Source organism: Pinus tabuliformis, chromosome 3_1 (genome assembly GCF_031772625.1).
Source record: "Pinus tabuliformis cultivar Carrire ecotype Pingquan chromosome 3_1, CPIR1, whole genome shotgun sequence".
Classification (NCBI taxonomy): domain Eukaryota; kingdom Viridiplantae; phylum Streptophyta; class Pinopsida; order Pinales; family Pinaceae; genus Pinus; species Pinus tabuliformis.
The window spans coordinates 325579580-325602628 of NC_142301.1; the positions used below are offsets into that span (position 1 = coordinate 325579580).

A 23049-nucleotide genomic window follows, 5' to 3' on the forward strand; every position below is an offset into this window, starting at 1 on the left:
AATGGAAATAATCAATTGATATGATCACAATAAAAAGGCCACGACATGCCCAAGATCACCACCAATAGCTCATGTCCCCACACAGTCAATAATAGACCCAAAATCAAACCCCTCTGAGATAATATGCAGCCTCAACGCACAAGAGAATGATGGCATTTGAATAGAGGATAAACTCTACCCATCTTGGCAGCAACTCGACCCAGATTTTAGGTGATTTGTCTAGCAGCAGAGATAGAGATTTGTTTCTCTCCCTACAAAGAAACTCGTCCCAAATGTGGCAGCACAACCAACGTTTCAGAGTGAGACTCCTCTAGCAAGAGAAGGGAAGGAACTCGAGCCCTAAACACTCTCCAGAAATTTGTCCAATGGCACAATAGTAACCAGAACTTGTTCCCTTTTGTCCTCCTTCATACCTAGTCTTTATTCTAGTGATTCGACTAACAGATTGAGGAGAACTCATTCTCTCTCTCCAACAGACACTTACTACTAATCTGGGCTTGGATCTTTGGCTCCACAAACTTGTTTTCAACCTGAAAGATAATAAATGAAGAACAATAAATCAAAGATTCAACTGATAACATATCTTCTAGCTCAAATATCTAGGAAAAAATTTTCTCCTTTGAATTCTGATGGTGAAATTTGAGTGATTTAACTTTCAAATCTAGCTAGGGTGTCTAGTTTCAACACCGAAGTCAGCTATGGCAGCTAGGGTTCCAAAACCCTAAGCTTCTCCTCAAGGATCTCCAAGAGCTCTTTTCTCCAAAAACTCAAATGCACGAATGAATGAGGAGAGACCCCTTCATTTCCCCTTTTTATAACTCACTTACCTCTTCCCTCCAATTAAATATTTAAAAGCACTTTCCCTTTCTTTATTTAATAATGTGACTTTTATAAACTAATTAAAGTCACTTTTAATGTTGGAAAATGCTTAATTCGCCTATGTGGTCACACTGGCCACCCAAAGCCCCTTTTTATCCTTCTTTCCCTGTAGATCTTTTCACCCTGATTCCAACGAGCTATTACACTAAGGTGTATCTCCAAGTAATCAACCCGAAACAACATCTTAAACGTATTTAATTAAAATATGCTTGTTAATAAGGCCATTTTACGGAAATCGCCAGAATGCAACGGAACCAAGAGCAAATTGCGCAAAGTTGATCACGATGATGGAATATGGTAAGTGATCCCAGTCGGACCCATAAAACTCCTCTAAAACCCTCCGAGCCCACCAATGGAGTAATCCCGCTCCTATGACCAGGCTAACACAAGCTTTGGAAAACCCTCTTAACCACCTCATCAAGTAATCCAAAATTTGGAGACATTACAGACACCCCTAGAGACTAGAAAACACCGATCTGAACGGAGAGAATTTCAACCACAACAGGGTTGACTATCTAAAAGTTTCATGCAGGTTTGTCAATACATATTTGTGTGATAACAAGTCCCAAACAGAATGATTTGAACTTTGAAGAGCTTATCCTTATGGGTTTTCTCCAACTCCTTGTAATTCAATGTCTCTGTAAAAATGTGATAAGAAAGCAAAAACATCATTGGAATTCTTGGCAATATGAACTGTCAACACTTGAACACCTTGATAAATGATGTCTTATGAAACCGGATTTGTCCCCCAGGCCCTATGTGTCCCGAATCTAGCGAGTTAGACACGATTCGGGTGGATCTGTGTCTGAAAATCAGGACACGTCGTGTCTGATCAGGACACTTCGAATATGGAACATGTCCTGATCAGGACAATACGAATCCGGAACGTGTCCCAATTAGGACACTTCGAATCCGAAATGTGTCCCCATTTTTGGACACGAATCCGGAAATCAAGAACCCATGCGGCGTTACAAAGGCGTTTTCCCCATTCTATTTGCACATTCACTTGTTTAGTTTGTTGTGGGTGTTTAGGAGCAAAGAGCAAAGGGTGTGGGAGCATTTTCAAGGAGATTCAAGCAATAGGTAAGTGCTAGAGCCTGTCAGATTTGATGATGGTGATACTATAGAGGGGTCATCCTCCACACCAGCAGATGCAGAGATGACTTTGGATACAGAGAAGGAGGATACAGCAGAGGAGAGCAGTGGTGACCATGATGATGAGGACAGTGATGCTGATTTTGATGATGACTATGACTATGAGGCTTGTAGACTTGTAGTTGTAGTTGTTTTGTATTCACTATTTCTATTTGCCATTGACATTGCACTACCTATGCAAACAGTAACACTTTTTGATTTTGATGACTTAATGAGAAAACCACAATATCTTTATCTTACTATCTGTTTTTCTCCTATTGGATCATTGATGAATTGAATATGTATTATAAATTTATAATTTATCATTTATCATTTATGTCACAATTGTATTTGTAATTTTGTATGCATAATATTACTTTGTAAAACTTACAACTAGATGAAGATCTATGTTTGAATCAATGAATTTGTTTATGAATGAGAATTTATGTAAGAAATATCTAATTTTTAATATATATATATATATATATATATATATACTCAAATGCCAAAATTATGCCATTTTTGACTCCTTGAAAGTGCTTCTAGGAAAGTCGTAAGTCTGTGAATTCCATGCACTAGCCACGAAAAAATTGTCAGAATGTTATTGGGTTACTGATGGTTTATTTATAGCCACACCGAAACTTTTTGACGAGTGGTTAAATACTTATTTATTAGCGAAAGGAAATTGTTCATGCATTCTCTGTTGAATTTTATTCAGTTCACATTAACACATCGTGCATTCCTGCAATGGAAAGCTAATTAATTTATTTTGACTAGAATATGTTGCCTTGCCGAATATATCAGTAGGCTTTAAGTAGTGGAACTTTTAAAATCTATCAAAGTGTATTTGGTTGGAACTGCGTTTGGAATGCATATTTTAAAATCAACAATTCAGTCCTAACTGAGAAATTAAACAAAATTATAAAATGTGCATGGAATTGGCAAGCTGGTGGTAATGCATTTAGCATTCTTTTTGAAAAATGCTTCATGTATTACCTTAAATAACAAATAACTACAACAGAGTTCATTTGACGACAGGGATAAAAACCAAAATATGCGCCTGGCCCCCCACAGGGAAGGACTCAACATAACAGCAAAAAGCTCATCAGTTAACTCGCAGCAATATAGCTAACTCCTGCTTAAAATTGTGATTATGAATTAACTGTCTTAGTTAGGAATACTATATTTCCTTGTTTGAACTTTTTTATTGGGAAATTTTCTCTACTGCCTTTAGGAAGCATGCTTACATGTAATAATTATTCTATTGCAGGTGAGCATTGTAAACAATATAAACACTTCTGTTGGAAACACATCAATTGGAGAAGAGGAGTATATATTGCACGGCAATTCAACTATAACAGAGTGTTTACGAGGACTCATGTTTGAAATATCAGCAAACTCTTTCTTTCAAACAAACACTTATCAGGTAAATCAGATGTCACTTTGTTCCCCTCATATTTTTAACTGAAAGGTGAGATAAATATTTGAAACTCTAGTTGATTAATGATTCTTGCAAATTAGTTGTGCATCAAGAGGTTTATTGTTTCAAAGCCCACGTTACCTTTCTTTTCATTGGTTTCTCCTACATGAAATTTTGCAGTGATTGGGGTGTTGAATGTGAATGGCATGTTACTTGGAAATAGATAAATATCCTAAGGGCTATACAGTATTTGATATATTATTTGCTTCGTTTGTAAATTCTAGTTTTGTAAGACTCGAATAAAATAATAATCTGTAAAAAAACTATGTTCTGGATATATTAAAAACAGTGGCAAACACTCTAACCAACTGTGTAAAAGACTTCTTGTGATACCTGAGCTGCTTTTAGAAACTGCAGATAGAATCTTGGAGCCCAAATACAGAGCAGTTGGTGTCAGAGCTGTGGTTGAACACCACAAAACACACAAATCTAGCTCAGCACGCTTAAGGCTGTAAGATAACATAGCAGTTATACCTAAATCCATTATCCAGGGGCTTTATTTTAAGAAATTGTGTGAATATTAATACAGGATTTATTGAGACCATACCCAAAGTATATTTATGGTGGTCAATGGTCAATTTAATAAATGTGCAGTTTAGAACTTCTCTGCCAGCAATATTTTTCACAGAAACATAGTATCTATCAAAAGGTTTGTTGAAGTTTCTAAGTTTACTTAATTTAGAAACCCGTCATGCACTTTTCTTGATTTATTCCTACCTACTTGTTAATTTTAATTTATCAAGTTATTTACAAAGTAAATACTGAAAATAAACACCAGTGCATGCTCAACATATTACAGATCAACAACTAAAAGAAACAAGAACAAACACACCACATGACACCATTATTTTTGGACCAATGTCCCCGGAAAAACCCAATGCGGGAAAACTGGTGCAGCTATCTGAGGGTTTTCTTATTAAGCAATATCATAGTACAATCTGGGTGCTGAAACTGGCCTACCCAATAGAAAATTTCCTTAGCAGCTATACCTCACAGTTTGAAAGAAATCTCCTGGCTGAAACCCCGGAAAATCCTTCCGGCAGCTCCTCAGCGCAAAACTGCTCTGCAACCCCAGCATTTGCCCAATCTGGATTGCGTCAGCACCTCTTTGTCTCACGCTGGCCTTGCGTCAGCCCCAGGAGGCTCTGCGTCAGTTTTCTGGGCCTCTGCGTCAGACACGTTGGCCTCTCTGGTGCTCTGCGCATCACTTGGCTGCTTCTTCGTGGCCCTGCATGAGCCCTTGCTGGCTCTGCGTCACTCTCCTTGGCTGCTGTGCTGCTCTCCTGGCACAATCTCTGCCTTCTCTGTTTCTCTGTACTCAATGCCTCTCAGCTTCTCTCCCGATCACTGATTCTATTTCTCTTAACAAACCTCGCTCTAGAGAATAGAATGACTGATCACTCTGGTGTATTCTCCAAGTGACCCTCAAGCCTCCTCTTATACTTTTCCTGTTGACATCTTAACAGCCGAGATTAAGTCCCTAATCAACGACTAAGATTAGATCTGGCTTGATCCATGTCTTTTGGACCATTCTAACACAGATTCATATTAATACATATTAATATTTTATTTTCCCTAACTTTAGACTTAGGGACTCCATTAAAAATATTAATTATTTTAATATCTCCTGATCTGTTTAGAATCTACCCAAATCCTTTCTAGGTATTGGAGATCATGTGCCCCAACCTCTCCACCAAATTTCGTGGCTAGAGCACATCCGATGCTACCCCAATTCAACAGTCCCTCCTAGCGAGGACTGTGCTCTAGCAATACTCACTGAGTATTACTCTGATCATCCAGCATCAGTACCTGCACTGATGTTAGGCCTTCTTGCCCAACATCCTCTGCACTGCTACCTCTTGTACTGTTGCCTATGGTTCTGCCACTGCCACCCCTGCATCTGTACGACAACTCCCTATGCATCCATGCTGCTGCTGTTCTTTTCTCCCAGCACTGCATCCGCACTGCACCTTCTCTCATCATGTTGCATCGTGCTGCCCATTGCTGCACTGCAACTCAATTACTGAGAAGTAAATAACTAATCTCCCAATTGACCTCACTGTTGGGCTAGAGACACCCACTGATGCTGAAGCTCCCTCTGCCGCTGACAAGTGCTCCCTATCTCTGACCTCTGCGCTGCTGCAACAACTCCTTGCATCTCGCACTGTTGCACACCTCGATGTGCCTTCCTGCACTGGTGCAACACTCTTGTGCCTCTTGCACTGCTACAGCCTGCTAGCTCTGCACTGTCTCGAGACTCTTGCACTGTAGCTCTCTCTGCTGCTCCATCCGCATTCATCTCTACCCACTCAGCCAGTCTTGCTGCTCCTCGTCGGGGCTCCCATAGCAAGGTCTAATCCAAGAGGTTAGGTACCTCGAGGATCCTGCCCCTCATCACCATTAGTCCACCTGACTACAGCTCGATGTCTCCCCACTTCCGCTCAAGTGGCGTGTGTGCACTCATGGCACAATCATCGTCTGTCAAAACTTCATTCTTTGCCCGTGTTGGCGCTGCCTTATTCTCGGAAGACTCTCCCTTACTCTTCTTCCTTGGGCACTGGGTTGCATAATGACCCATCTCCCCATAGTGGAAGCACTTGATTTTGGAGAGATCTTTCTTCTTCCGCTTCTCCTGCTTTTCCTCAGATGCTAGGGCCACATCCTCCTCCTCCTCCTTAACCTTGATCCCTTTGCTGCTGCTAGTTGTTTTCGACTGCCGTCTGATATCTTCTTGGCGAAGAGTTGCCCACATCTTGTCCTAAGTTAGGAGAGTCCTTCTGCCCAGGATACTCTGGACAAACACTTCCCACTCTTCTTAAACAACATTCAGGGTTGTTCTCACCATAAGCTCCTGATCCAATGTCGCTCCTATAGTAGTCAACTGATCCTTGATCAAATTCAGTTCTTCGAGGAAGGAGTCAATTGTTTGACCCTTCTTCATCTGATACGACCTCATCTGGTTCTCGAGCAACATTCTTCTCTGCACAGAAGTATGTCAGTACAGTTTCTTGAGAGCCTCCCACATCTCAACTGTCGTTTCCTTCTCGGCTATATGTGGTACCACATGATCCTTGGCCCTCGCCATTGCCTCCTCGTACTTGTCATTATCATTGGGGTTGACTAGGATAGCTATAACCTTCAAGGCGAAGTTCTTGACACGATTCCTGTCAAGCACTGATAAGATTCTAGCCTTCCAGACTGCAAAGTTCGATGCTCCATCCAGTCTATCCTAGTCTCTTACCCCGTGTAGTGCCATGACGCTCCTCTACTTCCCTCCTGGAAGTTCTCTGTTCGACTCCTCTGAGTCTCTACTTCTTGTCTAGAAGTTCTCTTCTGGACTCCCTCTGACTCCTGATTTCCCTCTTGGAAATCCTTCTGCTGCTTGTCGAGATGTCCCCTACTCTAATCGTCTTGTGCAACTGCACTGTTGATCCAGGTTCCTCGGCTAGAAACCCTTGGTAACAACTCCTTTGGCCTTGCTCTGTCAGGTACTGTTCTGACTACAGTACCTCACCAACTCCACTCTGCAATATTCCTGCAGCCTTCTAGTCCCCAGCAACTGCCCCTCTGTGAACTGCATTAGCCCTTCTCTACCTAACGCTGGCTCTGCATAACCCTGGATGGGTCTGCGTCACCCCTGGGATGCCCTGCGTCAGCCCTTTGGCCCTCTGCGTCAGCAACGCTGGCCTCTCTGAGGCTCTGCGCAGTTCCCGGCTTCTTCTGCGTGGCGCTGGCTAGCTCTGCGTCACACTTCCTTGGCTTTTGTGCTGCTAGAAACAGCTTCTGTCACCTCAGGACAACTATTTTCTGCTGCTATTGCTCCGCTCAACTAATGTCTCTTAGTCCTCCTGTGATTTGCAATCACCTTCTGATACCATGTTGAAGTTTCTAAGTTTACTTCATTTAGAAACCCTTCATGCACTTTTCTTGATTTATTCCTACCTACTTGTTAATTTTTCTTTAACCAGTTATTTACAAAGTAAATACTGAAAATAAACACTAGTGCATGCTCAACATATTACAGATTAGCAACTAAAAGAAACAAGAACAAACACACCACATGACACCATTATTTTTGGACCAATGTTCCCCAAAAAACCCAATGCGGGAAAACCTGTGCAATTATTTGAGGGTTTTCTCATTAAGCAATATCAGAGTACAAACTGGGTACCGAAACTGGTCTACCCAACAGAGTATTTCCTTAGCAGCTATACCTCACAGTTTGAGAGAAATCTCCTGGCTGAAACCCCGGAAAACCCTTCCGGCAGCTACTCAGCACAAAATTGCTCTGTAACCCCAGCATTTGCCCAATCTGGACTGTGTCAGCCCCTCTCTGTCTCATGCTGGCCTTCCGTCAGCCTTTCTTGGCCTGCGTTAGCCCCAGGAGGCCCTGCGTTAGTTTTCTGGGCCTCTGTGTCAGACATGCTGGCCTCTCTGGTGCTCTGCGCAACACTTGGTTGCCTCTGCGTGGCCCTGCGTGAGCCCTTGTTGGCTCTGCGTCACTCTCCTTGGCTGCTGTGCTGCTCTCCCGACACAATCTCTACCTTCTCTGTTTCTCTGTACTCAATGCCCCTTAGCTGCTCTCCCGATCACTGATTCTATCTCTCTTAGCAAACCCTGCTCTAGAGAATAGAATGACTGATGACTCTGGTGTATTCTCCAAGTGACCCTCAAGCCTCCTCTTATACTTTCCCTGTTGACATCTCAATGGCCGAGATTAAGTTCCTAATCAACGGCTAAGATTAGATCTGGCTTGATTCATGTCTTTTGGACCATTCTAACACCGATTCATATTAATACACATTAATATTTTATTTTCCCTAAGTTTAGACTTAAGGACTCCATTAAAGATATTAATTATTTTAATATCTCCTGATCTGTTTAGAATCTGCCCAAACCCTTTCTAGGTATTGGAGATCTCATGTGCCCCAACCTCTCCACCAAATTTCGTAGCTAGTGCAGATCCGATGCTACCCCAAATCAACAAGGTTAAGCATTGACACAAGCTAGGACAATTTTCTGTCCAGATATAGTAATAATTAGTCCCAGCAGAACCTAGCTCTGTACACAAGAAGCTCCACTAGGCTAATGAATAGCAAGTTATGGAAAAAAAATGAAGTCAATATAAGCAGAGGGACGCTAAAGCAGTTAGATACATGTTTAAGAGGTATAATACAGAAAAGAATTCCCAACCATAAAATATTCTAGAGGAAAAATGAGTGTGTCTGAATTATGGAACACAGTGCAAGTTGTATAAGAGGGAATTCTGGAGGCTATCAATAACAAGTGTTAGTCCAATGTCAAGTTGCAGTGGCCACACATGTTTTGTATCCATAGATTCCACACACTCATCGAGATGTGTCACCCCCTAGAAATATTTGTCCCACCCTAAACTGGAGTTGTCAATGAAGTATTTTAAGAAATGGAGAATACTATGGTCCTTATAAACTGACAAGGTACCTGTAGGGAATAGCATCTTGGTAGGATTTTGGACGACTGTCTGAGCAAAGCATGTTGATTTGTGGTAGCATCGAATGTGCTCTAGCCATGAAAATTGGTGGAGAGGCTAAGGCACATAAGATTTCCAAGACTCAGAAATGGTTTGGGGAAATTCCACTCAGTTGGAGAGATATTAAAATAATTAATATTTTTAATGCGGTTCCTAAGTCTAAACTTAGGAAAATTAAAATATTAATGGGTATTAATATAAAATTGGGTGAGAATGTTCTAAATGACATGGATTAAGCCAAATCTAATCTTAGTTGTTGATTAGAGACTTAATCTCGGTCATTGAAGACTCAACAGGAAAAGTATAAGAGGAGGCTTGAGAGTTAGTTGGAGATACACCAAGATTGATCAGTTAGTGCGATTTTCTGGAGCGGGGCTTGATGAGAAAATTCGAAGAAGTGATCTGTTGCAGTGAGTACATAATAGAAAGGCAGGGATAGTGCCAGAGGGTCAGCGCAGAGACCGAAGAGGCTGACGCAGAGGTAGCTAGAGCTACGCAGAGGCAGTTGGGGACTGCACAAAGGCTAAGGGGCTTGCGTGGGTGACGCAAAGGGCCAAAGAGCTAACGCAGAGAGCTGGAAGGCTAATGCAGGGGCTTCAGGAGCTGAGCTGAAGCTAGCAGGGCTGACGCAGAGTCAAGAGGAAGCGTCGGAAGGATTTTTGTGGGATAGACTAGCCGAATATCTGTCTTCGAGAAGAGGTATTACTGCCGTGCAACAATCTTTGTTGTGTGAGCCATTTCTGGTACCCTAGTTGTACTCGATATTTTGCATAATAATAAAACCCTCAGAACCTCTGCACTGGTTTTCTCGCATTGGGTTTTTCCGGGGACGATTGTCCAAAAATAACGATGTCCCTTGTGTGCTTGTCTCAATATTTAAGTTGTTGATCTGTATATCATTTGTGTTTATTTTCGGTATTTATATTTATAAATAACTTGTTAATGGAATAAACAAGTAGGAGAAATAAACCAGATAATGCAGTAGGGATTTCTAACGAGTTAGACTTAGAAATTTCAACATTGTATCAAAGTGTTGCAGATCATAGGAGGATTGAAGGCATCAACGATATCAGAAATTTGCAGCAGTAGCAGCTGTCCCGAGAGACAGAGCTGCTCCTAAGCAGAAGGCAACAGAGAAGAAGTGACGCAGAGGGCCTGCATTATCATTTCCAGCCGAAGAGAGGGCTAGTGTAGAGGTAGAGAGAGGCAGAAAAGGCTCTCGAAGAGCCACGTCATCGTACTCAGCTAGGTAGGATTGACACGGTTGGCCAGAGGAGTGAATCAGCCTTTGCTGGGATTGCACAATGCTGAAAGGCTTAGTTTCTTCAATTGCCGGGGCCTAGGGAGCTGTGGACAGATTGTGGTTGGGAAGCTGGTGGGGTGTTGTTTCTGTCGAAGTAGAACAGTACCTAACGGGACAAAACCAAGGTAGAGGGAGTTGCTACCTTGATGGATTTCTAGCCAAGAAATCCAGATCTGAGTTGTAGTTGTAAAGAGGATTGGAGAGGAGCGGTTCGACATTTCGTGGGAAGATTTCCAGCAGGGAAATCAGGACTTAGAGGGAGATTTCCAGGGGGGAAGTCGAAACTCAGAGGGAGTCCAGAAGAGGAGTGGAAATGGCAGTGAACAGATTGAGGGATCAGGATAGGTTGGATAGGGCTTCCAACTTTGTCATCCGAGAAGGCCAGGATCTTAGTAGTCCTGGATAGACATCGCATCAAGGGCTTCGCCTTGAGAACCGTGGCTATCCCAGTCGACCTAGTTGATAATGAGAAGTATGAGGATGCAATGGCGAGGATAAGTGCATAATCCTTGACAGGGTCAAGGATCATGTTGTACCACATATTGTTGAAAAGAACACAGCAAAGGAGATGTGGGATACTTTGACGACCTTGTATCAGGGCACTTCTGTGCAGCGGAAGATGCTATTGGAGAATCAGATATGGTCGTATCAGATGCAGAAGGGAGAGCAGATAGATCTTTCCTCCTCAGATTGCAGGAGATTCGTGACCAACTTACTTCTATAGTGGCTACACCAAATCAGGAGTTCATGGTGAGGACCGCCCTGAATGCAGTGTCCGAGGAATGGGAGACATTTGTCCAAGGCATTTTGGGTAGAGATACTCTTCTAGGATGGGAAGAGATGTGGGCAGCTCTTTGCCAAGAATAGATCGGACGGTTGACCAAGGCAGGGAGTAGTGGAAAAGGAGGCCGAATCAAGAAAGAGGAGGAGGAGGATGCGGCTCTAGCATCTGCGGGACAACAAGGAAGAGGAAAAAGAAGGACATCTCCAAGGTGAAGTGCTTCCATTGTGGGGAGCTGGGTCATTATGCATCTTAGTGTCCCAGGAAGAAGAACAAGGGAGAGGCTTCCGACTCCAAGGCAACTCCGGCTAAGGCGGAGAAAGAAGTCGAGGCTGATGACGACTGTGCCATGAGTGCTCATGCACCTCTAGAGAAGTGGTGGGGAGACATCGAGTTGTAGTCAGGAGGACTACATACTAGGGGTAGGATCATTGAGGTGCCCAAACTCTTGGATCATATCTGGCTACGGGAGCCCTTAACGACAGTAGTAGGATGATAGAGGTCGGGTGGAGCAAGATGCGATGGAGTGACAAGGCAGTGCTAGAGTGTAGAGGTTTGTAGCAATGCAATGGGTGGTTGCAGCAGTGCGAAAGGCACAAAGGTGTTTACAGTAGCGCAGAGGTAGTGTTGGAATTTCTAAGTCTGACACGTTAGAAACCCTTCATGCACTTCACTGATTTATTCCTACCTACTTGTTCTGTTAATTAACAAGTTATTTACATGTAAACACTGGAAATAAACACAAGTACATGCTCAACACATTTCAGATCATCAACTGAAGGAAAGAGAAAGAAGCACATAAATGACACCGTTATTTTTGGAATAATGTCCCTGGAAAAACCCAATGCGGGAAAACCGATGCAGCTATCTGAGGGTTTGATTTATTAAGCAGTTTTAGAATACAATCTGGGTATCAAATTCAGCTCACCCAACAGAGAAAAATCTTGGCAGTAGTACCTCTCCTTCGGAGACAGATGCTCCAGCTGAAACCCCGGATAAACACTTCGACAGCTCCTTAGCTCCAATCTACCCTACGAAAAACCCTAGCGTCAGCCTCTTCTGCCCTCTGCGTCAGCTTTCCTATCAGTTCCTGGAAGTTTCAGCTGTTCCTGGCAGTTCCGGCTTCTGCCCTCTGTGTCAGCTTTCCCGACAGTTCCGACTGTTCCCAGCAATTCCGACTGTTCCCGACAGTTCCAGCTTCTGCCCTCTACATCAACTTTCCCGGCAGTTCCTGACAGAGCCGGTTGTTCCCGACAATTTCGGCTTCTGCCCTCTGCGTCAGCTTTCTCGGCAGTTTTGACAGTTTCGGCTTTTGCCCTCTGCGTCAGCTTTCCTGGTTGATGCACTGATCCTCCCGGCACTGTCTCTGCCTCTTTGCTTCTGTATTCACTGCCCCTCAACTGCAACTCTGATCACTCTCTCAACTTTCTCAGCAAACCCAGCCCAAGAAAGTAGAAATCTTGATCTCTTGGTGTGTTCTCCAAGTGACCCTCAAGCCTTCTCATATACTTTTCTCGTTGACAAATCAACAACCGAGATTAAGCCGCTAATCAATGGCTAAGATTAGATCTGACTTGATCCATGATTTTTGGACCATTCTAACACAGTTTTATATTAATTCACATTAATATTTTAATTTCCCTAAGTTTAGATTTAGGGACTCCATTAAAAATATTAATTATTTTAATATCTCCCAAACTGTTTAGAATCTGCCCAAACCCTTTCTAGGTATTGGAGATCTCATGTGCCTTATCATCTCCACCAATTTGCATGGCTAGAGCACATTCGATGCTACCTCAAATCAACACTCCCTCTTAGCGAGGACTGTGCTCTAGTAATACTCCTCACTGAGGCATCACTTTGATTATCCGACGTTGGTCCCTGTACTGATGCTAGGCCTGCTGCCCAACATCCTCTGCGCTGCTGCATTCTGTATTGCTACCCATGGACCTGCCACTGCCACTGTTGCATCCGTACTGCAATTCCCTTTGCATCCGTGTTGCTGCCCATGGCTCTGCCACTACATCTGCACTGCAACCCCTCTCAACATGCTGCATCGTGCTGCGCGTAGCACTACTACTGCTAACTGCTGCACTGCAACCCAGTAACATAGAAGTAAGTAATTGAGCTCCCAACTCTGACTCTCTGTTAGATTAGAAACACTCTTGATGCTGAAGCTCCCTCTGTCACTGACAAGTGCTCCCTCTCTGACCTCTGCGTTGTTGCAACAACTCCATGCATCTCGCACTGTTGCACACCTCTCTGTGCCATCCTGCATTGGTGCAACACTCCAGTGCCTCTCACATTGTTGCAGCTTGCTAGCCTCGCACTGTCTTGGGAATCTTGCACTGTAGCTCCCTCTGTCGCTCCATCCACATCCGTCTCTATTGACATCGCTAATATTGCTACTTCTCTTTGGGGCTCCCGTAGCAAGGTCTAATCCAAGAGCTGGGTACCTCGAGGATCTTGCCCCTCATTGCATGTAGTCCTCCTGACTACAGCTCGATGTCTCCCCACTTCTTCTGAGGTGGCACATGAGCACTCATGGCACATAGAACATACAAGATCCTAGCCTTCCAGATGACAAAGTTGGATGCCTCATCCAACCTGTCCTGGTCCCTCAGCACATTCATGGCCATCTCTCTTCTCTTCTTGTCGACTCCTTTGAGTCTCTCTATTTCCTGCCTGGAATTTCTCTGTTCGACTCCTGTTGAGTCTACTTCCCGCCTGGAAGTTCTCTGTTCGACTCTCGCTGAGTCTCTCTACTTCTCGTATGGAAGTTCTTGGTTCGACTCTTGCTGAGTCTCTCTACTTCCCGTCTGGAAGTTCTCTTCTGGACTCCCTCTGAGTCCTGATTTCCCTCCTGGAAATCCTTCTGCCAACGTCAATTTACCCCTCTTCGATCATCTGTGCAACAAAAACAATGATCCAGATTCCTTGGTTAGAAATCCACCTTGGCAGCAACTCCCTCTACCTTGGCCTTGCCTTGTTAGGTACTGTTCTGACTACAGTACCCCACTAGCTCCACTCTGCAGCTTACCCACAACCTCCTAAACCCCAACAAATTGAAGGTTAGAGCATCTAGGCTCTGTGCAATCCCGGCATTGGAAAATCAACCAATTGCGTCAGCCCTCTTGGCCTTTGCGTGAGCCTGCCTTTGCCTTCCTTAGCCTCTGCGCTGCCTCTTCCTGGCTTAATCTTGATGACGCAGGCACTGCGTCACCCCTTCCTTGCTGCTACTCTACTAGGAACAACTTTTGTCACTCGGGACAACTGTTTTCTGCTGCTGCTGCTTTGTTTGGCTGATGTCCTTAGTTCTCTGTGATCTGCAACCACGCTTTGATACCATGTTGGAATTTCTAAGTCTGACACTTTAGAAACCCTTCATGCACTTTATTGATTTATTCCTACCTACTTGTTCTGTTAATTAACAAGTTATTTACCATGTAAATACTGGAAATAAACACAAGTATATGCTCAACACATTATAGATCATCAACTGAAGGAAACAGAAAGAAGCACACAAGTGACACCATTATTTTTGGACTAATGTCCTCGGAAAAACCCAATGCGGGAAAACCGATGCAGCTATCTGAGGGTTTGATTTATTAAGTAGTTTCAAAATACAATCTGGGTGCCAAATCTGGCTCACCCAATAGAGAAAAATCTCGGCAGTAGTACCTCTCCTTCGAAGATAGATGCTCCGGCTGAAACCCCGAATAAACACTCCGACAGCTCAGCTCCAATCTGCCCCACGAAAAACCCCAGCATTAGCATCTAGGGACTGCGTCAAGCCTCTTCTGCCCTCTGTGTCAGCTTTCCCGGCAGTTCCGGTAGCTCCTGGCAGTTCTGGCTATTCCGGCTTCTGCCCTCTATGTCAGCTTTCCCGGCAGTTCCGGCTTCTGCCCTTTGCGTCAACTTTCCCGGCAGTTTTGGCAGTTCCAGTTATTCCCGGCCGTTTCGGCTTCTCCCTCTGCGTTAGCTTTTGCGGCAGTTCTCGACAGTTCTGGCTGTTCCCGGCAGTTTCGGCTTTTGCCCTCTTCGTCAACTTTCCTAGCTGCTGCTTTGATCCTCCTGACACTATCTCTGCCTCTCTGCTTCTGTATTCACTGCCCCTTAGCTGCAACTCTGATCACTCTCTCAAATTTCGCAGCAAACCCAGCCCCAGAAAGTCGAAAACTTGATCTCTTGGTGTGTTCTCCAAGTGACCCTCAAGCCTCCTCTTATACTTTTCTCGTTGACAAATCAACGATCGAGACTAAGTCCCTACTCAACGGCTAAGATTAGATCTGGCTTGATCCATGACTTTTGGACCATTCTAACACAGTTTTATATTAATTCACATTAATATTTTAATTTCCCTAAGTTTAGACTTAGGGACTCCATTAAAAATATTAATTATTTTAATATCTCCCAAATTGTTTAGAATCTGCCCAAACCCTTTCTGGATATTGGAGATTTCATGTGCCTTAGCCTTTCCACCATTTTTGTGGCTAGAGCACATTCGATGCTACCCCAAATCAACAGGTAGCAGAGGTAGCTTCAGCGTCAGGAGGCTTTTGGACAGACAATGATGTCAGTATTTGGGTAGATCAGTTACTTACTTCTTGGTAATTGAGTTGCAGTGCAGGAGTTAGCAGTGGCAATACTGTGGGCAGCATGTTGAGAGGGAGTTGCAGTACAGAGGTAGCAATGGCAGTGGCAGTGTCATGGGCAGCAGTGCAGATGATGTGAGGCAACAGGCCAAGAATCAGCACAGGAGTGCGGAAGGATCAGTGTGATGTTTCAGTGGAGGAGCATTACTAGAGCACATTCCTCGCTAAGAGGGAGTGTTTATTTGTGGTAGCATCGAATGTGCTCTAGCCATGAAAATTGGTGGAGAGGCTAAGGCACATAAGATCTCCAAGACCCAGAAATGGTTTGGGGAAGTTCTACCCGGTTGGAGAGATATTAAAATAATTAATATTTTTAATGGGATTCTTAAGTCTAAACTTAGGAAAATTAAAATATTAATGGATATTAATATAAAACTGGGTGAGAATGTTCTAAATGACATGGATCAAGCCAAATCTAATCTTAGTTGTTGATTAGAGACTTAATCTCGGTCGTTGAAGACTCAACAGGAAAAGTATAAGAGGAGGCTTGAGGGTCAGTTGGAGATACACCAAGATTGATTAGTCAGTTTGATTTTCTGGAGCGGGGCTTGCTGAGATAATTTGAACAAGTGATCTGTTACAGCGAGGGGTAGTGAGTACATAGCAGAGAGGTAAAGATAGTGCCAAAGGGTCAGCATAGAGACCGAAGAGGCTGACGCAGAGGTAGCTAGAGCTATGCAGAGGCAGTTGGGGACTACGTGGGTGACGTAGAGGGCCACAGAGCTGACGCAGAGAACTAGAAGGCTGACACAACGACTTCAAGAGATGAGCTGAAGCTAGCAGGGCTGACGCAGAGCCAAGAGGAAGCGCCAGAAGGATTTTTGTGGGGCAGACTAGCTGAATATCTGTCTCCGAGAAGAAGTACTACTGCCGTGTATCAATCTCTGTTGGGTGAGCCATTTCTAGCACCCTAGTTATACTCAAGAATCTGCATAATAATAAAACCCTTAGAACTGCTGCACTGGTTTTCCCGCATTGAGTTTTTCCGGGGACAATTGTCCAAAAATAACGGTGTCCCTCGTGTGTTTGTCTCAGTATTTCAGTTGCTGATCTGTATATGAGTTAAGGCCGCATTTGTGTTTATTTTCGGTATTTATATTTATAAATAATTTGTTAATGGAATAAACAAGTAGGAGAAATAAACCAGATAATGTAGTATGGATTTCCAATGAGTCAGACTTAGAAATTTCAACAAAGCCTTTGTAGCTATTTCTTGTAACAGATTGGATAATGTCTCACCCTTGTTAGAATAATGTCAATACTGAGATAAATATCTAAATATGTGACTGTTCACCAGTTAGATGGAGGGTACATTTTATGTAAAGTGGAGTAACATGTGACCGAAATTAACATTAATAATAGGTGGCTAAAGTTTTAAACCACCATAACTGTATTAGTCTGCTATAAACTATGTAAGCAAGAGATTTTATAGTTCAATGATTGTGGTAAGTCTAAATATGGGAAGCCTACCTCAGGCTAGCCCCATTAGGTATTTTTGTTAGCATTGGTATTATGTTTCACATTCTCTGCACTCTTATGTTCCTATTGAATATATGTTATTGTATAAAACCTAACATGGTATCAGGTAAGGTTCAATGGCTGCTCCCAAAGGCAATGAGTTTGTGTCTTCTCAAGGTTAGAATTAAATTTTTTACCATCAGAACCTAGAATGTTTCTTATGTTATTAAAAGATGATGGTGGAGGGAAATTAAAGTTATTTTAGGTTGTCAGAAGTTCAAGGTTAATATTATTTTTAAAATTTAAAACACGCTTTCTATTGTTGAGAAGAGATAGCAATATATTTCTCAATGAAAGAAGGTGCAGTGTAGTGTTAAATACAGTGTGAGATAATAGACGTCAGTAGCAGCGATCAAAGATTTGTGGATACATGGATTTTGTATTGTTAAATACATAATATAGTATAATATATACCGTTACCCCTCATATTGACATGAGTGGTAAATGCATATTTCAGGGGTAACTTGCAGGGGCTACCGATTCACGCACTTTTCTTTTAAGTCCTTTATGTGATGAGCTTCCATGATGGATGAGTATGGTGGTTCTCCTTGATGGAGCACTTGGTTGATGCTCTTGGTGGCCTTAGCTGCTTTCTTTGGCGCTTCATGTTGCATGGATTAGCTCACTTGATGATTATGCTTCATGATTCCATGCATGGTTATATGATTGGTGTTAGGAATGTAGCTTATTTGATGATTATGATGATGGTCAACATACATTGATTCTACATGTTGGATACTAATAGCTTCATGATGTTGCCCCATACATTGTTGGGATTCCTCAAGGGAGGTTTTTGATGAGATACTGATTCATGCTCTCCTAGAGGAGCATTGTAGTATTTATTTGTCTATCATACTCATAATGATATTTAGCAAATTAGACAACAACAAGGAACTAAAGGGACAGATCTAGGGCTGTAATAAATCCATTCTAATAAAGTATTTTCCAGATCCGATTTGTAAATGGGATTGAGCCCTTTGGGCTATGAGTCCTCTTCCCTTGAAGTGCATTGTTTTGATGTTTGTTTTCTTTGTCTACCTATTGGTTTTGGTTGCACAGAAGTAATATTTCAGATGAAGTCATAAGGCTGAAAGCCTGAAAGGACACAGGAAACAGATCTGGGGAACCTCAAGTATTGAGGTGAAATTTGTGAATTTTTCTTAAAAGCTCGGATTGATGAAATTTCCAGAGAGATTTTAAATCTAATGTTAAATCTCCTCAAACCAGCCCAGATTTATTTTTTCGCAACAATTATTTATTCCCAACAAATTATTTTATTATCCAAATAAAATTCTGAATTGTTGAAAAATAAAATCAATGGTAATTTAACTTTTAGAAATTTATATGTGCAGCAGAAATAAAATCAGATCCTCTTCCCTTGAAGTGCATTGTTTTGATGTTTGTTTTCTTTGTCTACCTATTGGTTTTGGTTGCACAGAAGTAATATTTCAGATGAAGTCATAAGGCCGAAAGCCCAAAAGGACACAGGAAACAGATCTGGGGAACCTCAAGTATTGAGGTGAAATTTGTGAATTTTTCTTAAGCTCAGATTGATGAAATTTCCACAGAGATTTTAAATCTAATGTTAAATGTCCTCATACCAGCCCAGATTTATTTTTTCGCAACAATTGTTTATTCCCAACAAATTATTTTATTATCCAAATAAAATTCTGAATTGTTGAAAAATAAAATCAATGGCAATTTAACTTTTAGAAATTTATATGTGCAGCAGAAATAAAATCAGAGAGGGATCAATCACACACTACAACAGATAAATACCCACAACAATTCTCCATTAATTAATCTCGGGAAAATCAGGGTTTTGACCCACAGAGAAATTACAAAGAAATATGCATTGACTGGAATGTGTAACTTGGTCCCATTGGAAGAATTCAGCCCTAGGAATTTTGGCCCACTGGAAATTAGCCTTTGAGTTAATTTGACCTGGAGAATTTCAGCCCACTTCTCACCTGCAACTCGGCCCTGCATCTTCCCCTCGAACAGCCTCTGTGCCTCAGGAAATTCCTCCCTTGCAAATTTGCCTCTCCAACAAATCAACCTCCTCACTTCAGCACTTTGGCCTCCTGAAATCGCTCTCGAATCAACCTGCACTCCTCCTCCTTTGCACTACAATCTAGCTGAACCACTCACCTAGAGAAAATTGCTTTTTCCAGGGTTATTTTATAATCTTCATCAAGCCCAAATCCCTAACCCTGATCTCACTTCTAGAAGATCTAGGAGATCAATGGTTGAGATCATTTTTAAGTCACTTGAATAATTTAATTATTTATTCTTAAAAATTACTTAATAGTCCACAATAATTAATTGACTTTAATTATTGTACTTTTCCTAACATAGACATAGGAAAGAAAACATAAATCACTTACTCCAAGTAAGCACCTCAATAGGCAATAAATCATTTCCTACATTCTAAGACACCAAGACTATGCAGAAGACCTTCCAAAGCAACCACAAGCTTCAACATCTAATTGATGAATGGTAATCTGAATTTTTTGTTTAATGGCTGTTTTGCATGTGTAGATATCAATTTATCATTTTCAGCCATATCATATTTGGCCTTTTTGGAACTTTTCATATTTTTTTCCCATATTTGTTTTAGTTCAGCTTAGCTTTTAAAGGGTTGCAAGATAAGGAGTGCAACTTTGTCACCATGTCTTCCTTTGCATCGTATCCATTTGCCATTCAACTGCAGATTGGCTTCTCCAGGTGCTAAGGCTTGACTTGAAGTAATTGTTATATACTACTATCAAAATAAGAACTTGTTCAAAGTGTTTGTCCTAGATTGGAAGTCAAAACTATGACAGCATACCTACTGTAAGGCTATACTGGGAATTGGCTTTGTCTCATCTGCAAAGAAGCTATAATTTCTTTTCTTAAGATACCACTCTGCTCGTAAGCTGTAATTTTTTTTTGGAGACATTGTTTCCAAGGTCTTCTTTATTTGCTTTGTTTCAGAACATAATCATTGAGTATTTTCTTTTGCATTCAGGCGGAGAAACTTTACCAGCTTATAGAAGAAGCAGCAAATTTGAGAGGAGATGGCTCAGAAATAGTTCTGGATTTGTTTTGTGGCACTGGAACCATTGGACTTACACTGGCCAAAAAGTATGTTACATAACTTTTTTTTTCATTGCCACTGCCATATGTTCATGTTTACATATTCTCAATTATCCTTTCATTCACTTTTTAAGTGATCTTAAATATCAGCTTTCTCCTGAAGCAAACCCATCATTGGAGTTTGTAGGGTAAAGTATGTCTATGGCTATGAAGTGGTCCCCCAAGCTGTGGCAGATGCTCATCGAAATGCAAAACGGAATGATATTCAAAATGCAAAGTTTATTGAAGGAGATCTAAACAAAATTGGCGATGATTTTGGGAATGAATTTCCACACCCTGATATTATTATCACAGGTTCAGTGTATGCTGAACACATCCTTTTTAACAGGGTTATAGTCATTGGATAATTGATATGTAATTACTTTAATGCAGTGTTCTCTAACTCTCTTCATAGATATTGGAGAGTTATATTTTGCATGCAGAACAAGTGGGTAGTGCAAGCAAGACACATGTTCTTAAATAAGGGAAAACAAGCATAAGGCTATTGATAGGATACATAAATGAGCAAGTAGACTTTGTTCTAATTTTGTTTCTCAACTTTCCATCTTGATCTGCAGACCCTAATCGGCCAGGCATGCACACAAAGTTGATTCGCTTTCTCCTGAACTTGCGGGCTTCACGCATCATATATGTGTCCTGTAATCCTGCTACTTGTGCCCGGGACCTTGACTACCTTTGTCATGGCTTGGTAAGTGTTTTCACACTAAATTCTTTTTTCCATTTCATCATAAAATGGAAGAGATGATGACGTTCATTTTCTCCTGTATAGATTTTTAACTATTTAGTATTTAGTAATTGATTTTCATGTTTCCATTAACTATAATATACAGCCAGAGTCAAACATGCCAGGAGCCTACCAGCTTAAATGTGTGCAACCAGTAGATATGTTCCCCAATACACCACACATTGAGTGTGTGTGCTTGCTTGAACTTTGTTGATAAAGGAGGATATAAATACTCACAAGGACAGCATTAGCGACAAAATGAAATTCTTTTCTCTGGATTGAAATGAAGGTAATTTGATGAGTTTGCTGTTCATTTCAGCTACATACTTTTTATTTGATTGCAAAGTTTATTTCTGGCAAGTCAAGTTGGAACTCACATTATTTAATTTGTTTGTAGCCAGTGAGTCAATTTTCTAGCTGGGACATGACTATTTTGGTTACAAGGCAATTTGGGCACAGTTTCTGTAGAACCTCTCCGTTCGTGATGCATGATCATCCATTGTGGGTAGACAAATTTCATGCCAATGATCTAATGACATTTGTAAAAACAGTGAGGTCGTGCTTTAACAAAAAGGCTATATACATATTCACCTGATTAAGTAACCAGAACTTAAGTTTGCAGAGAGATGGATGGAAGGTTGAGTATGAAGTTTTTATCATCATGGAGTTATATACGAGGATAACCAAAATAAGTTGATGGTCCTCATATGGTGGAACTGTGCACTGCAAGTCAAGAATTTCTTATTGCTGAGTAATGTAAAGTAAATTAGTATGCAAGAAAATTGAAAATGCATTTTGGCAAAGAGCATAGTTACCATTTTTAACCCTAAAGGACTACACTGTTCAGTGTTGAAGGCTAACAAGTTTCCTTCTGAATCCTTTGGAAAGTTCTCCCAAGTGTAATCCTCTGTTTATCATGTCTGGAGAGAAATAAGTGTTCTTATTATCATATGAAATTTCCTCATGGCCAGTGGTACCATTGAAGAGTTTCTAAGTTCTCAAATTGAAGACATGATTGACTATTATTGCAAGAAGTCAATTATATTTATAGCTAGATTACATTTTGGAATTTCAATATCTATGGAGATTACATTTTGGTATCCACTATTTAGATCCCATAGCATTCTGTAATGTTAGTCTATATCTAAGAGCATTTAGTAGAACAGCTAATACTCGGTAGAACTGGTATGGCATTATTCAGATTCATAGCTATATGGTTCCAGCTGGCTCTTATCTACATGTTTATCAGGTTACAAATTGTCATTTCATGTGACTTAGAAATTGCCACATTTCTTTTTGCTTGGATTGTATTCCTCGCTCCCATTCACAGTTTTTTCTTGTCAGCCTTACCTGTTGTCATCCATTCTCTTAGTCAAACATTTAGGTTCTATTACCTCTGATTATGAACATTTTCAATGAAGATTGGTTTGAGAAAATTTGACAGCCTACTTTTCCTGTACATGTAGTCGATATCATCGCAGGTTGTATTCTGGTATGTGTGACTGTGTTTGAGAGAAAGTGGGTAAGTCAATGCCATCTACATGAACTACCCATCTGCTTTTTAGTCACTCTGAATGAATTTTAGCTTTAGGCAATTTAATGTTGAATTTTCTACATGGTGAACTGTAGAAAACAATTTTATGATCTGATTATTACTACCTAATGATTGTCAATCAATTTATCTCATGCCACTGATCTCATTGAGCAATTATATACAGAAAATATCAACAGTGAATGAAGTAGAAACAGTAAGGATCATAGAAAGACAGCCATGCACAATAGAGACAATATTTTTACTCTAGGAAACCTAGTCTTTGGAGAAAACCCAGCAACTTTTTTTAGGAGAAATTATTCTTCAGCAATGTTTACAAATCCAATGTCTAGAAATATGTGCCAAGTACAAATCCAATTACTAGTCAAAACCTGGT

At 41.4% G+C, this 23049-nt stretch overlaps 1 protein-coding gene across 3 annotated transcripts in view; it reads left to right on the top strand.

Moving 5' to 3' along the window:
- LOC149187086 (uncharacterized) overlaps nt 1-22147 on the top strand; it is a 347335-nt gene extending 325188 nt beyond the window's left edge. For 2 of the 3 annotated variants that reach the window (XM_089411283.1, XM_089411281.1), the window contains 6 exons: nt 3284-3439; nt 20270-20385; nt 20525-20691; nt 20955-21085; nt 21228-21410; nt 21519-22147. In XM_089411283.1, the coding sequence (XP_089267409.1) occupies nt 3284-3439; nt 20270-20385; nt 20525-20691; nt 20955-21085; nt 21228-21335 (678 nt within the window). In that variant the 3' untranslated portion in view covers nt 21336-21410; nt 21519-22147. The remainder of the gene's footprint in view (nt 1-3283; nt 3440-20269; nt 20386-20524; nt 20692-20954; nt 21086-21227; nt 21411-21518) is intronic. The other variant, XM_089411282.1, reaches the window with a different exon arrangement.
- Nucleotides 22148-23049: the final 902 nt, after the last annotated feature.